Source organism: Chelonoidis abingdonii, chromosome 14, assembly GCF_003597395.2.
Source record: "Chelonoidis abingdonii isolate Lonesome George chromosome 14, CheloAbing_2.0, whole genome shotgun sequence".
NCBI lineage: Eukaryota > Metazoa > Chordata > Testudines > Testudinidae > Chelonoidis > Chelonoidis abingdonii.
This window is the reverse complement of record NC_133782.1, coordinates 38,298,476-38,322,218: the sequence shown is the minus strand read 5'-3', so window position 1 is coordinate 38,322,218 and position 23,743 is coordinate 38,298,476. Positions and strand designations below refer to the sequence as shown.

The 23,743-nt window shown below is 47.4% G+C and overlaps 2 protein-coding genes and 1 long non-coding RNA gene across 6 annotated transcripts; 1 reads left to right on the top strand and 2 right to left on the bottom strand.

The window, feature by feature from the left end:
* Positions 1-3,643: 3,643 nt before the first annotated feature.
* On the bottom strand, positions 3,644-9,187 carry LOC142047752 (uncharacterized). The gene is made up of 3 exons (XM_075072413.1): positions 9,065-9,187; positions 5,664-6,755; positions 3,644-3,740 (listed from the first exon to the last, which is right to left on the bottom strand). Exons 1-2 carry the CDS (start codon positions 9,185-9,187, stop codon positions 5,718-5,720), a joined length of 1,161 nt encoding a protein of 386 aa, XP_074928514.1. The 3' UTR covers positions 3,644-3,740; positions 5,664-5,717.
* Positions 9,188-13,011: 3,824 nt separating this feature from the next.
* On the top strand, positions 13,012-14,395 carry LOC116821548 (uncharacterized). The gene is made up of 4 exons (XR_004372940.2): positions 13,012-13,089; positions 13,195-13,250; positions 13,333-13,386; positions 13,794-14,395. It is a non-coding gene; the product is annotated as an uncharacterized LOC116821548 (long non-coding RNA).
* A 594-nt stretch (positions 14,396-14,989) lies between these two features.
* Positions 14,990-23,728, bottom strand: LOC116821545 (uncharacterized). Of its 4 annotated transcripts, XR_012657018.1 has the most exons (4): positions 20,955-23,728; positions 19,247-19,311; positions 17,533-18,633; positions 14,990-15,086 (listed from the first exon to the last, which is right to left on the bottom strand). XR_012657018.1 is itself a non-coding variant. In XM_032774863.2 (3 exons), the coding sequence occupies exons 2-3, from the start codon at positions 19,271-19,273 to the stop codon at positions 17,587-17,589; spliced, it is 1,074 nt and encodes a 357-aa protein (XP_032630754.1). In that variant the 5' UTR covers positions 19,274-19,311; positions 20,955-23,728; the 3' UTR covers positions 14,990-17,586. The 4 variants fall into 4 exon arrangements, 2 of the variants coding, with proteins under 2 accessions (XP_032630754.1, XP_074928486.1); XR_012657017.1 differs by lacking the exon at positions 20,955-23,728 and having other exon boundaries at positions 14,990-16,309; positions 16,855-18,633; positions 19,247-20,684; XM_032774863.2 differs by having other exon boundaries at positions 14,990-18,633.
* Positions 23,729-23,743: the final 15 nt, after the last annotated feature.

Genomic DNA, 23,743 nt, shown 5'->3' with positions numbered 1-23,743 from the left:
TAAGCAGGCTGAGGTCTCTGTACACCAGACCCTGGACCTTTCAAACACTGTCTAATGTTGGACAGTGGCTGGGTTATGTTAACACCTATGGCCCATATTGTCCATCTAGATTAATACACCAGCTCCCAGTGCCATGCTGGAGCTGGGCAGGCTGACACCATACATTTGTGAATAAATAGCGAGATATTGAGTAGGAGCAGAGAGGTGGAGTCATCTTGGGATCCAGCATTCATGAGACCACAACAGAAACTGTATCTAGCTCGGGTGTCAAAACCTCTTACTGGACCCTGACAAACTGGAAAGAGCTACAAGAATCCACCAAGATCTGAAGACCCTGGCTGTCCGGGACAACTCCAAGTTGATAGATCTCCAGGGGGAGTTTCTGAGAGCAGAAGGGCCTTCAACCTCGTAGGCCAATGCAGACCGAGACCCTGCTTACGGGAGCTGAAGTCAGCAAAGGTCTCTCTGGGACAAAGGTGCAAACACTGAATGAGGAGCCAGGGGAATGATTGACTTGGGGCTGTGGTGGAGGAAAATTGTCAGTGGGGAATGGGAGAGTGGGGGAGAGGCAGTGGGGAATGGGAGAGTCGGGGAGGGGAACAGGAGCATGGGGAAGAGGTAATGGGGAATGGAGGAGAGGAGAAGCAGGGGGCAGTGCCCCAGGGCAAGGGGCACATTGGATCTGTTAAATTCCTCATTTGCTATCTGGACCAGTGATCTGCTAGGTCACTCCAATCCCTGACTCTGGGAGCCAGCCTTACCCTGCTCTGCTGTGAGAACCCCCACTCCTGAGCTGTTCATGCACAGCCTCTAGCATGTAAGCTGCTCCCAGCTATGGGAAAGCGAATGACACTAATCAATATTTCTGGTCCCACACCCAACCCTAGGAACCTCCGTCTTGCAGTGTCCAGTTACACCCGCTGGATGCTGCAAGCCTATATGAGATTGTGAATTTAACAAAGAAATTGGTATGTACCAGGCTTATCTCTGAAATGCTTCAAACCAAACACACTGCTCCAGGTAAAATAAACAAACATATTTATTAATTATAAAATATAGATTTTAAGTGATTATAAGTCAAAGCATAACAAATCAGATTTGGTCAAATGAAATAAAAGCAAAACGTATTTTAAGCTGATCTTAATGCTTTAGTGCCTCTAAAAATTTAGATGCTTCTCTCCATGGGCTGGCTGGTTGCCCTTCAGCCAGGCTCTCCCCTTTGATCAGTGCTTCAGTTGCTGAGTGGTGATGTCTGTAAATGGAGGTGGAAGTGAGTGAGGAAGAGCATGGCAAATGTCTCTCCCTTTTATCATGTTCTTTCTTCCCTCTTGGCTTTGCCCCTACCCTCCACTTCAGAGTCAGGTGAGCATTACCTCATCTTAGGGCTGGCTCTAGGCACCAGCAAAACAAGCAGGTGCTTGGGGTGGCACATTTGCAGGGCCGGCATTTGACTATCCTTTTTTTTTTTTTTTTTATACTCCTTCTTGTCCCCTCTAATAACCTGCAGAAGCGAGCACAGAGCAGCTGGGGATTCCGACCTGGGAGGCTGAGAACCCAGGGAAACGCTAGGAGCTGTAGTTCCTTGCCTGCTCCCTGGCCTATACAGCCCTGTCCTGCGAGAGGGAGAGCACTAATTTTCCTAGCAATCTCTTGCTGCTATCAAACAGAAAGGGAGCGGGGAGAGACGAGTAGCGTGAGCATGCTGCAGCTTGCTGTGAGTGGACAAGGAAGTTGGCACTGTGAATGGGACAGGATATGCCCAGGAGTAGTGGCTTATGCCCCAGATATCCCCTTCGAAGACATCCCCACACGTGGATTAGGGGTGTTGCTGTACCTACTTGCAAGCCCCCAAAGAAGGAATTGGTGGACTATATGGACAGTTGCCCCTCTCTACTGAAGCCTAGCACAGGGGACGACATGATCCACTAGAATGGAAAATGAAACGTAAGGGAGGAGAGGATCTGCTTAGAGGCTGGGAGCTTAAGTACAGTACCAGCACTCTGGAGGATTTTCACTTCTGAGCCAGGGAAAGCAGAAATTCACTTTTCGATTTCCGATATGGCTAATATATCAGAAAGGGAGTCTAGCACCCTCGCCTTCCAGATTTTGAACACCTCAAAATTACAGAGAGTTGCTCAAAGCTTAGTTTGCGCAGCTGTTACTTCGTTTCTCCCAAATCAAGATATACTGATCCACTGTAACTTGCTGTAGAAAAGTAGGTCAAAATTGAGCAAGAAATGCTTCCCCAGTGGTTATTTAGGACTGAGATTGCTATTTCAAACAGCCATTACCTTTTTGTTTGTTGCTTACAAAGAAGACAGTGATATGGCATTGGCAAATCAACCCATAGAAGAAAGAGTGAACAAAAGGAATATACAGGCACCTCAATTTTCCTCATTCATGAGAGGAACAGTCTTATAATCTGCATCCAGTATCCTCCGTCACACACAAAGCTGTAATTGTTTCCACTGTACTGCGGGTTCTGTAACATATGGGAACCAATCTGTCTGTGTTCTGATGCACATCCAATTCCTGACTGAATGATCCCCACGGGAGGCAGTTACAGTGGAACGAGGGCTCGGATGGGCAGGAGGGTGCATGGATGCGGGAAGCTAGGATGGCAGATGTGTGGTGGGGTGGGGAAAGGAAGGAGGGCACAGCGCTGAAGCATGGCGGAGGTGGTAAAACCCAGGCTGCGAGGCCAAGCAGCAGCAGTGCACGGAGAGGCTGGAGAGCCAGGCTTGGGCACAGCGCTGAGATGGCAGGGGGTGGGTAAAACCCAGGGCTGGGGCAGCAGGAGAGTGCAGGGGTGGAGAGCCCAGGGCTGGGGTGGGGGACACCCAAATTTTTTTTTGCTTGGGGCAGCAAAAAACCTAGAGTCAGCCCTGCCTCATCGCACTCCCAAACTGCCCAAAGGAAGGGGGGATGACTCACTCAAGAGTCCAAGAGATCCTTTGTTGCTGCCTAGTCCAGCATCCTTTGTCCTTGTGAGGTTGGACTGGGCTTCTCCCATACATGCCCTGATGAGGTGTGAACTGCTTCTCTGCTCCTGGAGAGTTTTTGCCAGGGCTTCTTTTAAGCCATGAGGACACATTTTCAGCCTCATAACTATATACATGAAATTACAACCTATAACATTACTGTAACATTACTGTAACAACAATTACTAGACCATCACTAGAACAGCAATGCTCAGTGCACCATGAGCCTTCCGAAGATGCCCGACATAAGAAACTTTCCTCTGGATACCACACAATAATTTTATAAGGATGAACATGGGGTGGTAGGGTGTTCCCCCAACGTATAGAGCATCCTAGGGGGCCCAAAAGTTCTTTGTGCCAAGGGTCCCAGTAAATCTTAATCCTCCTCTGGTGAAGAGCCTCAGGCCCATGAAGAGTTTTAGGCCTGTGACTCCTCTTTCCTCTGTTCCTCTCCCCACACTCCTTTCTCAGTTTTTCACAGTATCAAAATTTCCCCCAATGTCCATGTTTATTTTAGGTTTCCCACCATCATCTCCACAGAGACCTGAAACTCCCAGGCCTTGCTGGCTTCCTCCTGCATTGCTACTTTCACCTCCATTTTTACCTTTCCATAGACCCCAAACAAAAGAGAAAACAAAGGAAATTCAACCCCAACAACTTGGTGAATGCTGAAAAATCGATTCTTTATTTAGGCTTCACAATTTGTTTGCATTTTGGCAACAGATTTAACTCCCAAACGATCCCAAATCAGAATTCAGGCTGTAGGTAATAATGAGAGAAAAGAGAGAGAAGACATCATGAAATCATCTGCCTTGGTAACTAGATTTGGATAGAGGCTGGGGAACGGGAAGCGGATGAGCCAGGTTTGCAAGCTGGGAGGAGGGCACAGGGAAGGTGTAAGCACAGATTTGAAGGCATGGATTTGGTCCCATTGATTTCCAAGAGGCCACTGCAAGCCTCATCCCAAGAAGCTCTCACTCACAGATACACCTGCCATTCATAAAATTCCCACTAGGCACCACCCCACACCTTCAGGCACCTAACTATCTTTTAAAAGCTGGTCCTGCATCTGCTACATTTCGAAGAACTATACAAGCCTGATTGTTGACTTCTGAAAATGATAGGGACTGTCTGGCACAGGAAGGAAAATGAATATTGAAAGGCAGAAGCACCCGACGTATGTGTGACTTTGAAACATTAAAAGAAATTGCTTTAAGCAGGGAGGGACCCAATTAAGAGTCTGTTTTAATATAGGAAAGCAGGGTTAAAAATGAATAAAACCAAGAGCCTCAGAGAAGCAAAGAATGACAGAAAATGTGGATAAGCATCTACTGAATAATAATGAAAGCAGCAGAGAAATCTGAGAGCTGCAGAAATCCAGAGATCAGACCAGAAATCTGAGAGCTGCAGCAAGTGTCTAAAAGAAAATAAATAGGATTGTCATCCTGAAATAAACCCCAACACAGCGTGTGTAAACTGGGGTCATTGCGGTGGACCTCAGAGTTTTGCTGAAGCCACCAATGAAGATGACCACCAATGAAGATGACAAACCCAGAAGTACTGCCAGACACTTGGACAGACAATGTGTCTCACGATCTCTTGTGCCAGGCTTACCATGCTGAGAAGAAGTGGTGAGACTTTCTTTTGGAGGTTGTATTACTTGTGGTTTCTTTAATCTCAGTATCTGAATGTTCCCCTGCTGTGTCTGCTCTCTTCGTAGCACATCATTGAGGAACTGTATCCTGGATTTTAACTACACAATGCCATTAGCATGTTTCTCCATCCTCAGCCCAAGTCAATGGCTTCAGAGAACCTCCCACAATAACTTTAAACAACTGCTTTGCTAGTTTGAACTCGTCCCTTTCAAACCCCACACTAGAACAAGCAGGGACCAGGTTAGTAGGATGCCTTCGGACAAAGTGGTTCAGACAATTATTTAAAGTGTGACAAAATGTATTGGAGAGACTGAAGAACTGATGATTATAAAGAAGGTTTGGTCTACACCTTGATTGTGAGGGAGCTCAAAGCAAATTCTAGGCTGTGACTAACTGTAACAATTGGAGAGGGAACATGCCATTCAATCACTGACATTATTTGGCAGGAGGTTTGGGGAAGGCTGTAAAGGAGGTGGATGAAGGAGAACAGAAAAAGCAGAAGTGGTGGGGAGAGAAGTCTGGACAGGGTGTGTATTGTCATGATGAAAGCTGGTTGAAACGTGAGTTTTCAGGGAAAATTGGTTGTTCTTTTTTTAAAAAAAATTCACAGCAAGTCTTGGTTTCTGTCAAAAATGGTCATTTTTCGGTCAGAAAACCTGAAAATGCTTGGCTGCAAGTAAAAATATTTTTCAGTTTTCAGCAGATTTGTGTTTGTTTTGGAATGTTTTTGCAAATGTTTTCAGTTGTCAGCGCTTTTCTCCCCAGTTTTGTGGGGTTTCAGCAATTTTTTTGTTTTTCAATAGGAAGTCTAAATTTTCCACAAGAACATCAAACACCATTTTCTGCCCAACTGTAATAATAACAAGAGGAAGGAAAGGACGTTTAATGAAACCATTGCAAACAATATTTGGGTAGAGCTGGGAAAAGGAGGAAAACTAGGAGAAGAAACAGTTGGGATAGGATAGGAGAAATTTTGGGCAGCTCAGGGAAAGATCTGAAGGGGCAATAACAGAAGAAAGAAGCTTGCCTGCACACATCCAGTATAGCATCATGGTGCTGCATTCTTCATCCTTGTGGGACCTTAGGGGATTGGAGGCAGAGGAATGCGGTTGGGTGGGTTGTTTTCTTCGGTGAATTGAATGTCTCTGCAGAACAAGACGGGCTCCTGGCCTATGCTGAGCTGGTACTGCCAGATGTACAGGTTCTTTTGGGGTTCCAGGATCACCTGGATTGACTCCTCTTCTTCTCGGGCTTCGTTCCAGTCCTCCTGTTCTGTGTGGACGCTTCTCCCGCCATACTCAGCCTTGAAGGAGAACTGGAACTGGGTGATGAGCTTGGTGAGCTCTCCGGCCCCAAGGGACATCTCAGCGGAGATGCTCCAGTTGTGCTCAATGGTGGACATCTTCTGCTTGGCATAGCCCACCTTGCAGGTGACCTTGTCACACCAGGTGATGGGGGAATCGGAGTTGTTGTGCAGGGTCTTGATGCACTCCCAGCCACCGGTTGAGATGCCCTTGGTGAGGCTCAAGCCCCCAGGGAAGAAATTCAGCACATCTGGGTGGATGGAGTAGAAGGAGTCCAGCTTATCTTTGCTCGCATCTAGGTACAGGTAGAAATGAGCTCCCCATTTCTCATCCATCTTGATCAGGGCTAGGTACTGATCGATGCCAAAGTAGTAGAGCCCGTTGCAGCATTCAGGGTGCAGGACAAAGGTTTTTTCACCTTCAGCTGTCCTCAAATCAGTCACCCAGCGGATTTCACCCTTGTTATGGAAAATAATGAAGAAGGTCCAACCAGCCCTCCCGTAGTGGTCCCCGCCGCAGCACCTGGGATGTAGCTCAAAGACCTGAGCTCCCTTATCTGTGCTCAGGTCCTTCACCACCCGGTAGGAATTGCCCTTGATGATGTAGATATTGGATTCCTGCCTGTTGCCCACATAGTGATCCCCGCCCTGGCATGCAGGGTGCAGTTTCCGGATCTTGATGTCGTGCCCCCTCTCAAGGTTATCTTTTGTCTGCAGGTAGCAGCCCAGGTCGGAGCGGACAATGCAGTCCCCGTTGTCATCGCGAAAGACATCTGTGCCCAGGGAGTCCTTCCGAGGGACCAATGATTCTAGGAACTAGTTCTGGAGCCTGATGGGGAGGAAAAAAGGAAGGAAAAAAGGAGAGGGACATTGACATAAGACTAAGGGAGTTGGAGAGATCATGTGCACGTGGGGTTGGCGGGACACAGCAGGGGACTTCTCTTGTTCTATCAAGGGAAAAACATTTCAGTGGACACCAGGAGGAATTCCTCCGGGCAACGAACGACCCATTTCACTCACCCCAGTGAGCTAGCGGCCGATTATACACACTGGAGTCGGCCCATTGACACTAATGATCATGGCCTTAGAGCGGCGGATCTGCTTCCAGTGACATCAATGGAGCTATTGCCAATATAGCAGCCTGGGGTCTGGCCCATAAAAGCTATGAGGATTGGCCCACTGCTCCATGAGCTGCAGCCTTTGACCTTAGCTCATCTGATCTTTTGTGAATCTTTGTGATTGAAGAGCAACCAGGCACTTGGGATATCGTAATTGGGGCAAGCTCCTGGGACATATCGCAGTGAATGTCCTAGATGTGCTGCAACACTATCTCCAGGGGTTGGGAGGTCTTGAGAGAGAGGGGAAGGGGAAAGCCCCAGAGTCACTGGTTGGCAGGATCCTGCTTACCATGGATCCACCTTATCCTTTGCCTATCTGATTGGGCCACATTCTCTCTTCTCACCCCGTACGTATGAGGCGCCCCTGCATGGAATAAGAGATGAGGACAAGACAAAACTCTGACGTATATGCTCTGGGCCCAAGAACGAGTCTCATGAACCAGAGCTCAAAGTAAACATACAGCCAAAGTTCCTCCACAGTCTCCGACTCCACAGTCCACCTGCTAAATCACACGCCTGGCTGCCCGCTCCCACCAGCGCTGCAGTGCGCCTCATTCCAACCTCAGCCCCCTGGTACCCGGCACTGGGATTCAGTGTTTTTCCCCGGGAACTGAAATTAAGGGTCTAATTCGAATTTAACAGCGGGGTGAGGCCCAAGGGGCGGATGTGAGGGTGAATGACGAGCTGTTGGCACCGGTTGAAAAGCAAAAAAAATTTTTTTCTGAAAAGTGTATTTAATTAAAATGACTTTTGAAAAAAATTCAATTAAATATAATTTTTTTTTTAGTATAGAAAACCTTGAGATAGTGGAAAGTGCAAATAAAAACCTTGACAAAGAAGTTTTGCTAAATATCACTTGTCCTACTAGAAAACATAATGTTTGTAAGTTCCTAGTCGACAAATCAAGCATTCTGGAGCAAAGTCACTAAATACACCCTACTCTACGCTGATCCGTAAGAGAAATGAGAAATTATAATTAATCCCTTCTATTCATAAACTCACAAAAATGTCAATAAAAGGAGTTTCAGCTCATGTTGTTGCTATGGTTTCTATAAGCAAGTTGCTTACGTTTTCAATCGGCAAAGGTTTATTTGACACATACTCTTGCCCCACATTTACCATCATAAAACACAATAAACCAGGAACATGCAGTATAATGGGATTTATAAGTATATAGTATAAGTGCTTTTTAAAAGTGTGAATTTAATGTTCAATTTCAATTCCAAATTCCAACTGTAGCGGCCTTGGCCGGGCTCGAGCTCTCCTGTCGCAGGGGCTGAGCGAATGAAGTCGGGTAGTAGATTGCCGAGCCCTCTGGGGGAGAGAGCCGGCGCCGAACGAACAGTTTTGGGGCTCCGTCTTTCGTGCGCGGGGCAGAGCAGTAAGCAGTTTAAGGGCTCTGTCTCTTTGGTGCAGGGCAAGAGCGACAATAGCATATCGTTAGGGGTCTGGCCCTTTGGGCAAGGGCAGAGCAGGCAGGTTTAGGGGCTCTGGCCCTTGGGACAGGGCAGAGCGCCAGACAGTCAGGGGCTCTGGCCCTTTGGGGCAAGGGCAGAGCAAGAGACACCCCTGAGGCCAATTTGGGTAAGTAAAAAGGAAGGGGCAGTCTGCCGAACCCTTGAAGGGGTGGCAAGGGGGGAGCGCAGCCTCCCACCGACCACTGCGTTACCAAGCCCGGGACCTAGTAGCTGGCTGTCGCCGTAAGGCGTCAGTGGGGATCCTAGCCCCGAAACAACACGACCGGTGTGACGGCAGGGTCCCACCCAACCAACTCATGACCGTATGGTCAGTGGGATCCTGGCGATCACAAGGCCTCGGATCAGGTCTTCTGCCGGGCCTGACTGTAGGCAGACCACCCCGGGCGGGCTTCCAGCCTCCCCCTCCCTGGTACTGCCCTTCGCGGTGTGTCCAGGGGTCCCAGATCATAGGTTCCGCAGCCGGACTCGGCAGCCGTGGGCCAGTCCAGTCCTCGGGTACGGGTGCAGCGGTCTCTCAGTCCTCGGGTACCGGGGTCCAGGCGTCCGGTCCAGTCTCACGTCTGGGGTTCAGGCGGTCGGTCCATCCTCGGGGTACCGGGTCCAGGCGGTCCGGTCCATCCTCGGGGTACCAGGTCCGGGTGGTCCGCGTCATTCCGTCCCGCACCGTCCCCGGTCCAGGCGGTCCGGTCAATCCTCAGCGTCCTGGGTTAGGCGGTCCGGTCCAGTCCTCGGGTACCGGGTTCGGGCGGTCCGGTCCAGTCCTCGGGTACCGGGGTTCGGGCGGTCCGGGTCCCAGGTCCCCTCAGCGTCCTGGGGTTCAGCGCGGTCCGGTCCATGCCTCGGTAACCGGGGCCAGCGGTCCCGGTCCATCTCGGGTCTGGGTTTCGGGCGGTCGCGGTCCAGTCTCGGGTACCGGTCCAGGCTCCGGGTCCAGATCCTCAGCGCCTGGCAGGCGGTCCGGTCAGTCTGGGTAACGGGGTCAGGCGGTCCGGTCCAGTCCTCAAGGTACCCGGGGGTCCAAAGCGGTCTGTCCATCCCCACCGCGGGTTCGAGTGGCTTGGTCAGGATTCGGCCGCAGGGCGAGAGCCCGACGCGCGCCCCTGCTCTGGGTGCTAGCCCCAGGGGGGTTCAGCCAGACCCCCTCCAAATACCGAGCGTGGGGTAAGCCGGCCCCGCGGGAAGCTCGGACACCCACATTCCGCCTTCTCCCGGAAGCCTCCTTCTAACGAGGGCTGGGGACCAGGTGTTTACTTCCTGTCCACCCCCTGACTTCGGGGGCGGGAACAGGCAGAAGGGGGCCTGAACTTCCGGTCCCGTCCTATGACTTCCTGGGGGCAGGATAGGGTGGCCAGGCTCTGGCCGGGGCCAGCAGGGCTTCTGGCCTATTCCGTTCAGGAGCGTGGGGGAAGAGACCCCCCTCGCTACACCACCAACACACTAACGGAATTTTTTTCCAGTTAGAACGATTAGTCGGAAAAGGACGACTTGGCAAGCTGCAAGTAACTTATGACCACTGGGAGGGGAGCTCCCCTCCCCAACAAACTCTGCGGCTTGCCGGTGCCCCTCAATCCCAAACTGCAGCCTCTGCTATGCCAACCCTGGGCTGGCTGGTCATGAGGAAGATACTCACTGCTAGGAGTTGTGTTTGCAGTCACTGTCCCTGTCTGGGTGTCTCCCGCTGGGGTGGATGGATCTGGGGATTTACAATTATTCAATAATATTAAAAACATAAAAATAGGTTTCAAAAGGAAATTGACTAAGGCAGAGCCTGTTCGGTAAGCACAAAATAAAAACAAGTAAATAAAAACCATTTAAACTATTCAATACCAATGTAGGTTAAGAAAAAAAGAGGTTAAAAGGAAAAACAGAACAAGGAAAAAGAAAAAGAAAAGCCCTCTTTGCAAAGAGTCTGTTTAGTAAGCACAGGGTAAAAAAGTGAATAGAAAAGCATCAGTATCAGGGTAGGTTAAAAGAAAGTACAGAACAAGAAAAGGGAAAAGAGAGCCCTCTTTGCAATGAGCAAAGATAGAGAGCACAGGGTAGAATCAGAAAGAGAGAGAGAGAAAGAAAATGAGAGAGAGAAAGGGAGAGAATTTTTACCTTTCCAGTCCTTCTGTAGAATGAGGCAACTTTCCTGGTTTAGACTCTTTTATACTTGTTATCACCGCCTTTGGATCAGCCCAGTCAGAGGTGGTTTTACAACAGCGTCATAGAATTCATTTTCCTGAACCAATCCTAGAGTCCCAAGATTTTAAACAAGAGCCAACTCCCTCCTTCCTACCAGGCCCCTTCCCTCTTCTCTCTTTCCCCCTCCCTTTTAACTGTTTTATTCTTATATAAAGAAACAGACCCCCCAGCATTTTCCCCGCCATGTAGCCCTTTTACAGAGGGGCTTTTATAAAAGTTAAATCCATAAGCTTTTAGTAACACACCATTTGTTAAAGTTTTTTTTCTAGGTTTTAAACTAACAGGTTACTTTTTAGTAAGCACAATGTGAAGCTGCAGCAAAGCTCCTGTTAGCAAAGCGGCCTCTGTGAGTCAGTGGATCACAGAGAAGGAGTTTGCTTCTTTACCTGCTTTTTAACAAACACAGGTTAAAGTTACCTTAAGTTTTGCAAAGGGATAATGACTCAAAAAGACAAACCTAAAACACAACCCTTGTGTGTGTGTTGTAATAAAAAAAAGAGCAGGCAGAAGCACCCCAGACCTAAACCCACAAAACCCTTACTAAGAAAAAGTTTCCCCCCAAGATTTTTAGTGAAAACCACTTGAAACAGCCTTTTGAAGGTCGTGGATTAGAAAAGAAGAAGACCCCTTTGAAACACAGGCAGCCCGAAGACACATTTCTTTATTTAACCCCCTTGGCAAACGTGTCTCAATGAAAAAGAACAGACAGAGGGATTTTTATAAAAGTTAAAACCATAAGCTTTTAGTAATACACCATTTTAAACACGTTAAAGTTACCTTAAGTTTTGCAAAGGGATGATGACTTGGAAAGACATGCCTAAATGAAGACACATCTTTTTGTATGTGTTGTACTAGAATAAAGCAGGCAAAAGCACCCCAGGTTTTTAGTAACAGGCGGTTTATAGTCCCCTTGTTTTGTAAACCAGTGGATTACAGAGAAGAAGAAGTTTGCTTCTTTCCCCACTTTTTAACAAAGAGAGGTGAAAGGCTTTTAAGGGAATAAACACTTGGAAAGACATGCCTAAATGAAGACACATTTTTTTATTTACCCCCCTTGACATAAGTGATTTAATAAAAAAGAGCAGGCAGAAGCACCCCAGGTTTTTAGTGACAGACGGTTTATAGTCCCCTTATTTTGTAAACCAAAGGATTAGAGAGAAGTTTGTTTTAATAACATGTAAGTTTGCAGAAACAGTTCAGGGCTATAAAACTAAGGTATCCTGACAAAAAAGTTTTTCCCCTGGCTTTTAGGCTAACATGGGCCATTTTTTAAGTAAGGACAGCAGGCCTTTGCAGCAAAAGCCATTGTTAGCAAAAACAGCCTCTGTGAGCCAGCCAATTAGAGACAGAAAGGCCAGAACAAAGGTCTCCTTTTAAAACAAAATGATACCAAAACCAGGTATTGAAAAGAATAGTAACTTTAACTGTAAATAAACTTACCATAGAAAAGAAAAACTTTTTAACCATTAAAGTTTAAAAAAGCTAAAGTAAGTAGCCGGAGACCTTCCCGCCTTTTTTCCCAGAAAAAAACAAGTAAGGGCCCCCCCTGCTCTGCTCTTATCTAAACAGCCAGAACCTGTTTTTTTCCACCCTATAAAGAAAACTGAACAACACATACTATAAACCATTTTAAAATGTGTTTTTTTAAAGTAATGCCTAAAATTTTTCTTTTTAACTCATTAACAACGTAAAATAATAAAAAGATAACCAAAAAACAACCCTTATGACTGGTAAATTGTGCAAAAAGCTTTAAAAGAGTTAAGTTACAAATCAGGGCCAACTGTAACTTTTTAAAAAACATAATATATAAAATATTTAAGACCCCCAGTAAAACACAAAACACAGCAACTTTGTTAACGATGTAAAATAAGTTCTTCAGAAGTTTTCAGTAATAAGTTTAACGGGGCTTATTTTTAAATGAGCAGTCTTGTTTTGAAAAACCAAGGCCATAAAACAAATTAAAAAAATACAGGTTGCAGCTTTTAAAAACTTTTGGTTACAAAGGTGTAAATGGGTATATTACCATTTACAAGGGCTTTTTATTAACTGTTTAAACACATTTACTATAAAAAAATATATTGTTTTTAACCATTAAAGTTGAAAGAAGCTAAAGTATATAGGCACCTCCAACCGCCACCCCAACCCCCCAACCCACACACACCTACCCACCTTTTTTCCTAGAAAAATGACTTTTACACACCCTGGTTTTTAAAGGAAATGCCTTTTTAAATATTAATTTTTAGGGGAGGGGCAAGACTTTTTTTTAAAACAGGTTTAAACCTATAAATAGGGACAGAAAACTGAACAATGCTGTCAAAGAAATATTGCTCATACAAGACTTCTACCGTCATGGAGAGCAACAACATGGTAAGAAAACTTTCTATGGTGTGTGTGTGTTTGTTTGTGTGCGCCACCGTGGTATTACACCTGCCTTGTGCTTAGTTAAAAGGCAATATTTTTTCTTTTCAATAGGATGAGGCCTTTTTTTCTTGACATACCAGATTCCCCACTAGAAGCTTTAAATTTGGGTAAGCTAGTTCATATGCTACACAAGTATGATTTATTTTAAAAAGAAAATGGTTTTAAAAAATGGTTTTCTTTTTATTTTAGAACAAGATGGAAGTCAAAACCACCCGATAGGTTTTCCTGAGATTCCAGAAGATGGTATGAACTGTTTTTAAATGTGTGTTTGAAATAACTGTTGTTGGAAATAGTGTACATTTTTAGGAGTTATGCATTAACACGGGTACTGGGGTTTCTCTTTGTTACTGTCAGTAAAAAAGAGGCGGTTTTTGCCCTTAAAGGTTTTCCTGTACAAAAAAGTTTTGCTGGAAGTTGTTGAAAATGTTGCAGCTGTACCGCCCCCGTGTGGTGGAAGCTAAAATAGAACTTTATTTTTTTACATTGTATTTGAACACTCTTTTTATTCCCTTACTATAAAAATGTTTTTAGTGGGGTTACGTAAAGGCTTTTAAAATATATATTGGGGAGGATATGTTTATTGTTGTTAGTTAAAAAAAAGAACATACAGGCTTATGTGCTAAAAACATTTTGTTTACGTGTATTGGCAGACTTATCCAGTGTTATCCCTCAAGAAGAAATGTTGGAGGGGAGCTCGCTTAAAGGGGCCAAGAAATTTCCCTCTGAATCAGCAGCAGTTGGAAGCAAGGGTATTAGACCCACCGATTTTGAACAGCCCTGCACGTCCAAATCCCTTATAATACAGAGCCAGCTGGCCTTAAAATAGGCCAAAAAGTCTACCTCTGAAACAGCAACAGTTTTAAGGGTGGGGGGAAAGGGGATCAGGCCCCCCGATTTTGAACCGCCCTGCACCTCCAAAGCTAAAAAATCAACCTCTGCAGCTTCCTGGGACCATGGTAAGCGAGGCAAAGGGGTCAAAGCCCCTAGTTTTCAACAACCCTATGCCTTCCCAACCGAAAACGAATTAGCTTTAAAAAAGGTAAAGACAAACAACCCTGTAGAAGCAACCGTCTCCAGGGGTGGCTTTGAGCAGGGTGAAGAAGTCAGCACCCCGGCTTCTGGGTCCCACAGAACCCTTGCTACAAAGAACAAGCTTCCTGTAGGGTTCCCGCATCTGTTGTTGTTTGTAATGAGCTGTGTAGTGTTTGTACCTCTCTAAAGCGTTTAATAGATAAAAGGATTTCAAAGCTAATTCTTCAGGTGTTTCAAAAGCAAAATTTTCCAGACGGGGGGGGAAAGAGAGGAGGCCCGCGACTGGGGGTAGGGCACGGGGCCTGGCGGGGGGGTAAAGCCCAGGGCTGGGGCAGCAGGAGAGTGTGGGGGCGGGGAGCCCAGGGCTGGGGTGAGGGACAGCCAAAATTTTTTTTTGCTTGGGGCAGCAAAAAACCTACAGTCGGCCCTGCCTCATCGCACTCCCAAACTGCCCCGAGGAAGCGGGGTGACTCACTCAAGAGTCCAAGAGATCCTTTGTTGCTGCCTAGTCCAGCATCCTTTGTCCTTGTGAGGTTGGACTGGGCTTCTCCCATACATGCCCTGATGAGGTGTGAACTGCCCCTTTGTTCCTGCAGAGTTTTTGCCAGGGCTTCTTTTAAGCCATGAGGACACATTTTCAGCCTCATAACTCTATGCATGGAATTACAACCTATAACATTACTGTAACAACGATTACAGAAACTCCCAGGCCTTCCTGGCTTCCTCCTGCATTGCTACTTTCACCTCCATTTTTACCTTTCCATAGACCCCAAACAAAGGAGAAAACAAAGGAAATGCAATCCCAACAACCTGGTGAATGCTGAAAAATCAATTCTTTATTTAGGCTTCACAATTTGTTTGCATTTTGGCAGCAGATTTAACTCCCAAACGATCCCAAATCACAATTCAGGCTGTAGGTAATAATGAGAGAAAAGAGAGAGAAGACATCATGAAATCATCTGCCTTGGTAACTAGATTTGGATAAAAGCTGGGGAACGGGAAGTGGATGAGCCAGGTTTGCAAGCTGGGAGGAGGGCACAGGGAAGGTGTAAGCACAGATTTGAAGACACGGATTTGGTCCCATTGATTTCCAAGAGGCCACCGCAAGCCTCATCCCACGAAGCTCTCACTCACAGATACACCTGCCATTCATAAAATTCCCACTAGGCACCACCCCACACCTTCAGGCACCTAACTATCTTTTAAAAGCTGGCCCTGTGTCTGCTACATTTCGAAGAACTATACAAGCCTGATTGTTGCCTTCTGAAAATGATAGGGACTGTCTAGCAAAGGAAGGAAAATGAATATTGAAAGGCAGAAGCATCCGACATATGTGTGACTTTGAAACATTAAAAGAAATTGCTTTAAGCAGGGAGGGACCCAATTAAGAGTCTGTTTTAAAACAGGAAAGCAGGGTTAAAAATGAATAAAACCAAGAGCCTCAGATAAGCAAAGCATGACAGAAAATGTGGATGAGCATCTACTGAATAATAATGAAAGCAGCAGAGAAATCTGAGAGCTGCAGAAATCCAGAGATCCAACCAGAAATCCGAGAGCTGCAGCAAGTGTCTAATAGAAAATAAGATTGTCATCCTCAAATAAACCCCAGCTCAGCATGTGTAAACTGGGGTCATTGCGGTGGACCTCAGAGTTTTGCTGAAGCCACCAATGAAGATGACAAACCCAGAAGTACTGCCAGACACTTGGACAGACAGTGTGTCTCACGATCTCTTGTGCCAGGCTTACCATGCTGAGAAGAAGTGGTGAGACTTCCTTTTGGAGGTTGTATCACTTGTTGTTTCTTTAATCTCAGTATCTGAAAGTTCCCTGCTGTGTCTGCTCTCTTCGTAGCGCATCATTGAGGAACTGTATCCTGGATTTTAACTACACAATGCCATTAGCATGTTTCTCCATCCTCAGCCCAAGTCAATGGCTTCAGAGAACCTCCCACAATAACTTTAAACAAGTGCTTTTGGTAGTTTGAACTCGTCCCTTTCAAACCCCACACTAGAACAAGCAGGGACCAGGTTAGTAGGATGCCTCCAGACAAAGTGGTTCAGTCAATTATTTAAAGTGTGACAAATGTATTGGAGAGACTGAAGAACTGATGATTATAAAGAAGGTTTGGTCTACACTATACACTTACTTTGTTGTAACTACATCACTCAGGGGTGTGAAAAAAATCCACACCCCTGAACAATGTCGTTATAATGAACTTAACCCCTGTGCAGACAGTGCTATGTTGGGAAGAGCTCCCTCCGACCCAGCTACTGGCTCCTGCAGATGTGAAGCGATTAAGCCGACTAAGTGATTGGTCTATGGTATAAGTCCTGGGCCCCAGCACTGGTCTATCTATGGCCATGGAGTGTAGTTTGATTTCTGTACATCTCTAGGACATTTGATCTGTAAAACTGATGATTATATCCTATGTTGACTGCAGCAGTACTGTGAAGGGTAGAAGTAGACCTCACAAGAGCTTAGCATTAAACTGAGAATGCCAGTGCTCCCTGGACTCAAGAATATGGGGTTATCCTAATAAAATTTCATTCAGACATGGACAGCAAATGCAATACGCTAGATTTCAGCTTTCAGATCTACTCTGGCACCATGGCAAATCCATAGGATTGACCCCCATTCTCACTTACAACACTTCAGTGATTCCTCTGGTTTCCACTGGACTCTTGACTGTGAGGGAGCCCAACGCAAATTCTAGGCTGTGACTAACAGTAACAATTGGAGAGGGAACATGCCATTCAATCACTGACATTATTTGGCAGGAGGTTTGGGGAAGGCTGTGAAGGAGGTGGATGAAGGAGAATGGAAAAAGCAGAAGTGGTGGGGAGAGAAGTCTGGACAGGGTGTGTATTGTCATGATGAAAGCTGGTTGAAACGTGAGTTTTGAGGGGAAATTGGTTGTTCTTTTTTAAAAAAAAATTCACAGCAAGTGTTGGTTTCTGTCAAAAACGGTCATTTTTGGGTCAGAAAACCTGAAAATGCTTGGCTGCAAGTAAAAATATTTTCAGTTTTCAGCAAATTTGTGTTTGTTTTGGCACATTTTTGCAAATGTTTTCAGTTGTCAGCGCTTTTCTCCCCAGTTTTGTGGGGTTTCAGCAATTTTTTTGTTTTTCAATAGGAAGTCTGAATTTTCCACAAGAACATCGAACACCATTTTCTGCCCAACTGTAATAATAACAAGAGGAAGGAAAGGACGTTTAATGAAACCATTGCAAACAAGATTTGGGTAGAGCTGGGAAAAGGAGGAAAACTAGGAGAAGAAACAGTTGGGATAGGATGGGAGAAATTTTGGGCAGCTCAGGGAAAGATCTGAAGGGGCAATAACAGAAGAAAGAAGCTCACCTGCACATATCCAGAATAGCATCATGGTGCTGCATTCTTCATCCTCATGGGATCTTAGGGGACTAGAGGCAGAGGGATGCGGTCGGGTGGGTTGTTTTCTTTGGTGAACTGAATGTCTCTGCAGAACAAGACGGGCTCCTGGCCTATGCCGAGCTGGTACTGCCAGAGGTACAGGTTCTTTTTGGGCTCCAGGGTCACCTGAACTGACTCCTCTTCTTCTTCGGCTTCATTCCAGTCCTCCTGTTCTGTGTGGATGCTTCTCCCTCCATACTCAGCCTTGAAGGAGAACTGGAACCGGGTGATGAGCTTGGTGAGCTCTCCGGCCTTGAGGGACATCCCAGCGGAGAGGCTCCAGTTGTGCTCAATGGTGGACATCTTCTGCTTGGCATAGCCCACCTTGAGGATGACTTTGTCGGACCAGGTGATGGGGGAGTCGGAGTCATTGTGCAGGGTCTTGATGCACTTCCAGCCACTGATTGAGACGCCCTTGGTGAGGGTCAAGCCCCCAGGGAAGAAATTCAGCACGTCTGGGTGGATGGAGTAGAAGGATTCCAGCTTCTCAAATCTCAGGCCCAGGTACAGGAAGAACTGAGCCCCCCACTTCTCATCCATCTTGATCAGGGTTAGGAATTTACCAATCCCGAAGTAGTAGAGCCCATTGTGGTGTTCAGGGGGCAGGAGAAAGATAATTTCATGTTCAGCTGTCCTCAAATCAGTCACGCTGCAGATGATACCCTGGTTTTGGAAAATGATGAAGAAGGTCCCATAAATCTTCCCGTAGTGGTCCCCATCACGGCACTTGGGATGCAGCTCGAAGACCCGAGCTCCCTTATCTGTGCTCAGGTCCTGCACCACCCGGTAGGAGCTGCCCTTGATGATGTAGATATTGGGCTCCCCCACGCAGCCCACGTAGTGATCCCCGCCTAGGCACACAGGGTGCAGTCTCCGGATCCTGATGTTGCACCCGTTCTCAAGAAGCTCTGTCTGCAGGTAGCAGCCCAGGTCAGAACGGACGATGCAGTCTCCATCGTCATTGCGGAAGATGTCTGTGCCAGGGGAGTCCTTCCGAGGGACCAATGATCCAGTGACTGGCCTGGAGCCCTGGGATGTGGACAAAGGGGAGGGGGAGAGAGGGGAGCAGTTGGCAGAAGGATCAAGGCAGCTTGAGAAGATGATGCATGTGGGGTTGGACTGGGAGACATCAGGGAACTTTTCTGTTTCTATTAAGGGAAAAACATTTCAGTGACACCGGGAGTGAATTCCTCCGGGCAACAACGACCCATCTTCACTCACCCCGGTGGAGCTACAGCCGATATACACCAGCTGGAGTCTGGCCCATTGACACTAATGATGCTATGGCCCATTAGAGCCGGCTGGGGATCTGCTCCAGTGACATCAATGGAGCTATTGCCAATATACAGCAGCTGGGGTCTGGCCCATTAAAACCTACTGAGGATCTGGCCCACTGCTTCCAGTGGAGCTGCAGCCCTTTGACCTTAGCTCATCTGATCTTTTGTGAATCTTTGGTGCTTGAAGAGCAACCAGGCACTTGGGATAGGAATTGGGGCAGCCCTGGGACATATCTGCAGTGAAGTCTCCTAGATGTGCCTGCAACACTATCTCCAGGGGCTGGGATTGTCTTGAGAGAGGAGGGGAGGGGAAAGCCCAGAGTCCTGCCTTGGCAGGATCCTGCTTACCATGGGATCCCACTTACCTCCCTTGCGCTATCTGATTGGGCCATGTCTCCTCTGTCTCACCCCGTACGTATGAAGGGCTGCCCTGCATGGAGATAAAGAGATGAGGAAACAAGAACAAAACTCTGACGTATATCTTTGTGCCCAAGAACGAGTCCATGAACAGAGCTCAAAAGTAAACAATACACCAAAGTTTCCTCCATCTCGACGCACAGCCCCCTGCTATCCCACTCCTTGGCTGCCCTCTCCCCACCAGCGCTGCCAGTGCCCCTCAGTTCCAACCTGCAGCCCCCTGGTAGCCCGGCACTGGGCTCAGTGTTTTCCCCAGGAACTGAAATTAGAGGGTCTATTCGAATTTACAGCGGGGTGAGGCCCAAGGGGCGAGATTGTGAGGGTGAAGACGAGCTGTATGGCACCGTTGTAAAAGCAAAAAAAAAATCTTTTTTTTCTGAAAAGTGTATTTAATTAAAATTGACTTTTGAAAAATTAATTTTAATATAATTTTTTTTTTAGTATAGAAAATCCTTGAGATAGTGAAGATGCAAAATAACAACCTTGGCAAATAATGTTTTCTAAATATCTTGTCCTACTAGAAAACATATGTTTGTATGTTTCCTAGTCACAAATCAAGCATTCTGGAGCAAAGTCACTAAAATACACTACTCTAGCTGTCCTAAGAATGAGAAATTATATTAATTCCTTCTCTATATGCATAAACTTTCACAAAATGTCAATAAAAAAGGAGTTCAGCTCACTGTTGTTGCCTGGTTTCTATAAGCAAGTTACTTACGTTTTCATCGGCAAGGTGATTTGGCACTAACTCTTGGCCCCACATTTTAACCGTCATAAAACACCAATAAATACCAGGATTTGCAGTATGATGGTTTTTATATATATGCTTTTAAAGGGTGTATTAATGTTTCAGTTTCAATTCAAATTTCCAATCAACAACTAAACGGAATTTTTTTCCAGTTAGAACAATTAGTCGGAAAAGGACGACATTGGCAACGCTGCAAGTAACTAGTTGACCACTGGGGGAGGGGGAGCTCCCCCTCCCCCCACAACTCTGCCGGTGCCCCTCAATCCCAAACTGCAGCCTCTGCTATGCCAACCCTGGGCTGGCTGGTCATGAGGAAGATACTCACTGCTAGGAGTTGTGTTTGCAGTCACTGTCCCTGTCTGGGTGTCTCCTGCTGGGGTGGATGGAGCTGGGCATTTCTGTTGAGGATCCTCCACCACATGAGATGCTCTTAGAGGAACCAGGTTATATCAGGCAGAGCTGGGCATTCCCTCCGCCTTCCTCCGATCTGCCTCTCTGGGCGTCACCAACATGCCCTGTTCTTCCCTGGCTCCCGGAATGCAATTCCCCCTTCCCTGCAGCCTGCAGGGAGCTGACACCCGGACAGTCTTTCTGGGGCAGGAACACAGCGTTTAATGAGCCACCTGTACCCAGGTGGTCATGGGATAGAGAGGGACCCAGATGACATTATCACCTCCCCCGGCTGTGGCTGAGTCATGACCCCACCCTGGGATGGGAGATTTGGGGTCTTGCTATCAAATCCCCTGCCCCATGTGTCATTTTCCTTCCCCACCTTATTTCTTCTCTAGTCTAAGGGTACGTCTGCATTGCATCATGTGCCAGGTCCATGTAGTCTGACAGCCAGACCATGCTTTCCAAACTTGCCAAAAAGCATCCACTCTGCATTAATATACACACCTCATACCCACCCTATATCAGGGCCAGTGCATCCATGCTGGTGATGGGCTCACACATCTCTAACAATGTGGCTTCTGTGGCATATCCCAGGGGCCTCCTTGCTAGCTGTAACCGCTCCAGGGCTTGGGTCATGGTGCATTGTGGGACATTTTCTCTGTTCATCCTGCAGCACTTGTTTAATAGTGCTCTTACGCTGCCAACTCATCCGCTGAGCCCTTTCAGGCCTGCAGGCTCCCTGCTCCCTGGATCCAGCACCGGATCCATGCTTGAGGCTTCACTGCTATTGCAGGAGCCAGGCAGCGCAGCTACAGGATGCTGGTTGACATTTTTGCTGCAGTTTCCGAGGCAACTCTTGGAGGGGGCCAGTCATGGCAGCTGTGATGCGGTTGGTGTAGTTGCTGCCTGCTGCCATTGCTGTAGATCCCCCATATGCGGACTGGAGTTTCTAGGAACAGTTGACACCAGCTGTTGGTTTCATTTTCTTCTGTGTTGGAATCCAGCTTTGACTCCACGTGGTGTCAGAGGGGTCATGGCTCCAGCTCCACCTACAGCTCTGGGTCTTGTTGAGCTGCTGCTTCCCCTGTGAACTGCCTCCCAGGCTCATCCCCAGACAGTTCCTCCATATATGGGCCCAGGATGCCCCTGAATACTCCATCCATGCTGGCTAATCAGGTGCTGGCAGAAGCACCAGGGTCTGCTCTGGTGACAGTGTGATCATCTCTGTTGGTGTCCCTGTCTTCACTGCCTCTGCCTCTGGGTGCCAGGGTCCATCCTGGTACAGCAGAAAGTCATGCATGACTCTGGTCTGGATGTGGTTCCCAGCAGTGGAATTGCTGGTGCAAGGGGAAGGTAGCCGGGGTGCTGTCAGACACACCATTCCCATCCTCCCCTTTGCAGCAGGTGGTATTGGGTTGATTGAGCTGCTCCCAGCCCTGAGAACCATCCAGTGGATCCAGGCTCCTTGCTGAGCCTTCACAAACATGCTGGTTTCTTGTGTGCTGCTGAAGTCCTGGACTTTTCTGGCCTCCCCGACATGTTGACCAGAACCCTGTAGTCTCTGGCCAGTGGGCAGCTTGTGGGTGAGGGGCACTAGCTCAGTTTCCCTTCAGGCTGGGCCAAGGTATATTTGAAGTTGAGCAACACACATGGAAAAGAAGGGTTAAACATCAGCAGCTGTATTTGAACCAGGAGATGAGTGGGGAGACAGGAGACAGAAGGCCCAGGATGCACAGGTCCAGGGGATTGTGGGATAACATTGGTAGACCATCCAAACATGAGCCTGGCAAGAAGGCTTCATTCATGTCCTTGCTGCCAGGAGGTCGGGTACAGTCACATGGGCTCAGACCCATGTCCCTGAGCAAGGAAGCCCTCCTGTGTCTGAAGGGGGGACAGGTGCGTGTCAGAGGGCTTTGTGGGTAGACACACTGGGCTTCAACATATGCCAGGGCCTGGGCCACTCTGCAGCATAGACACACCCTGTGTGAGCTTGGACAAGCCACCTCCCATCACAGTCTCCATTGCATCCTCTTCTGAGTGGGGTTAAAATAAAACTCCCCTTGTGAATGTAGAGTCTGGTCTTTAGCCAGGGAAAAGACTCCAATTGATTTCAGGGGGTTTGAGAGGGGGCCCTGAACTTGCCAAGGCAGGCATGGTGGACTTCAGCAAAGGGAATTAGGCTGGGACCCCGCCTTCACTGCTGCTCCTGGCCTGCACCTCAACTCTGCAGTCAGCAGTGATTCCCAGCCAGCATCATAGAGCAGAAGTATTTATTAATCAACAGGAACACAGCCTAGAACAGAGCTTCTTAGCACAGAAATCAGTGACTTTCAAGCAAGTTCATCCAGGCCCAAGACCCATCTCCGAGCCCCAAAACTCAGACTGACCTGGGACCCCATTGCCTGGCCTCCAACATTCCCACTACTCCTCCTCCAGCCTTTGTCCTGCCGCCTCGTGCATCTCGGCCCTGGGGCTCAGGTTAGGAAGGGCATTGGCCATCCTCTACATGGAGACAACTGGGCAGCCTCACCTGCCCCAGGGGCCCCAGTAAATGTCATCCCCTCAATTCCCATCATCATGTAGGCATTGGTGCAGCACACAGGGAAACTGAGGTACACACAGTGTTAGTACAGAACAGTAAGACTCACATGCAACATAACAAGGTGAATAAAACCCCACTTCATCACATAATATTATAAAAAAACAAATAATCAAAACCATAAAGAAATAAGAAATCCGTAAGAAAAAAATATAGGCAAGCAAGCAGGTTAGCCTTATAGGCTACAGTGACTAAGCTCTTGTGGCCACCAGCAGAGAGAAGGAGAAACCCTGGGGCACCAAGGCCCGAGCCCTCTGCAGTGGCAAGGGACTGAGTCAGTGGCAGATGACCCCAGTAGATGACACCTGCCCCACACTGAAGAGAAAGATGACCCTCTACCTCAGATCGCTGCCAATCTGACATGAGGGGGATGGGGGTGATTCATTCTCCATGTCCATTCTGATGATCAGTTGGATCATGAGCATGTCTGCCTGACCCATCACCCAAGCACCTCAGAGCATCGTCCCACCCCATCCTGTCTCCAGCTGGGGATGATCCCTGATGCTTCTGAGGAAGGTGAAAAAACATTCCAGAATACAGGGAGCCAATGGGGCATCGGGGTAACTCTTCCTGCCTGACCCCCACAGGGACGCCCTGAAACATGAGACTGGATTATAATAATTATCTTCATACAGGGCTGCAAGTGTTATGAGCATGCTGAGCTGCTTTGGTTTAGTTCCTTATCTTCCATCCCCCCAGTTCATC

What these genes read in the sequence shown, in the direction of transcription:
- LOC142047752 (XM_075072413.1), bottom strand. Translation starts at nt 9,187, where the DNA reads ATGACGCGGACCACCCGGACCTGGTACCCCGAGGATGGACCGGACCGC. An exon ending in GACCGGACGCCTGGACCCCG is followed by an intron (nt 6,756 to 9,064) that starts GTACCCGAGGAC and finishes CTCCAGAACTAG; the next exon opens with TTCCTAGAATCATTGGTCCC.
- LOC116821545 (XM_032774863.2), bottom strand. Translation starts at nt 19,273, where the DNA reads ATGGCCCAATCAGATAGCGCAAGGGAG. An exon ending in AATCAGATAGCGCAAGGGAG is followed by an intron (nt 18,634 to 19,246) that starts GTAAGTGGGATC and finishes TCCACATCCCAG; the next exon opens with GGCTCCAGGCCAGTCACTGG.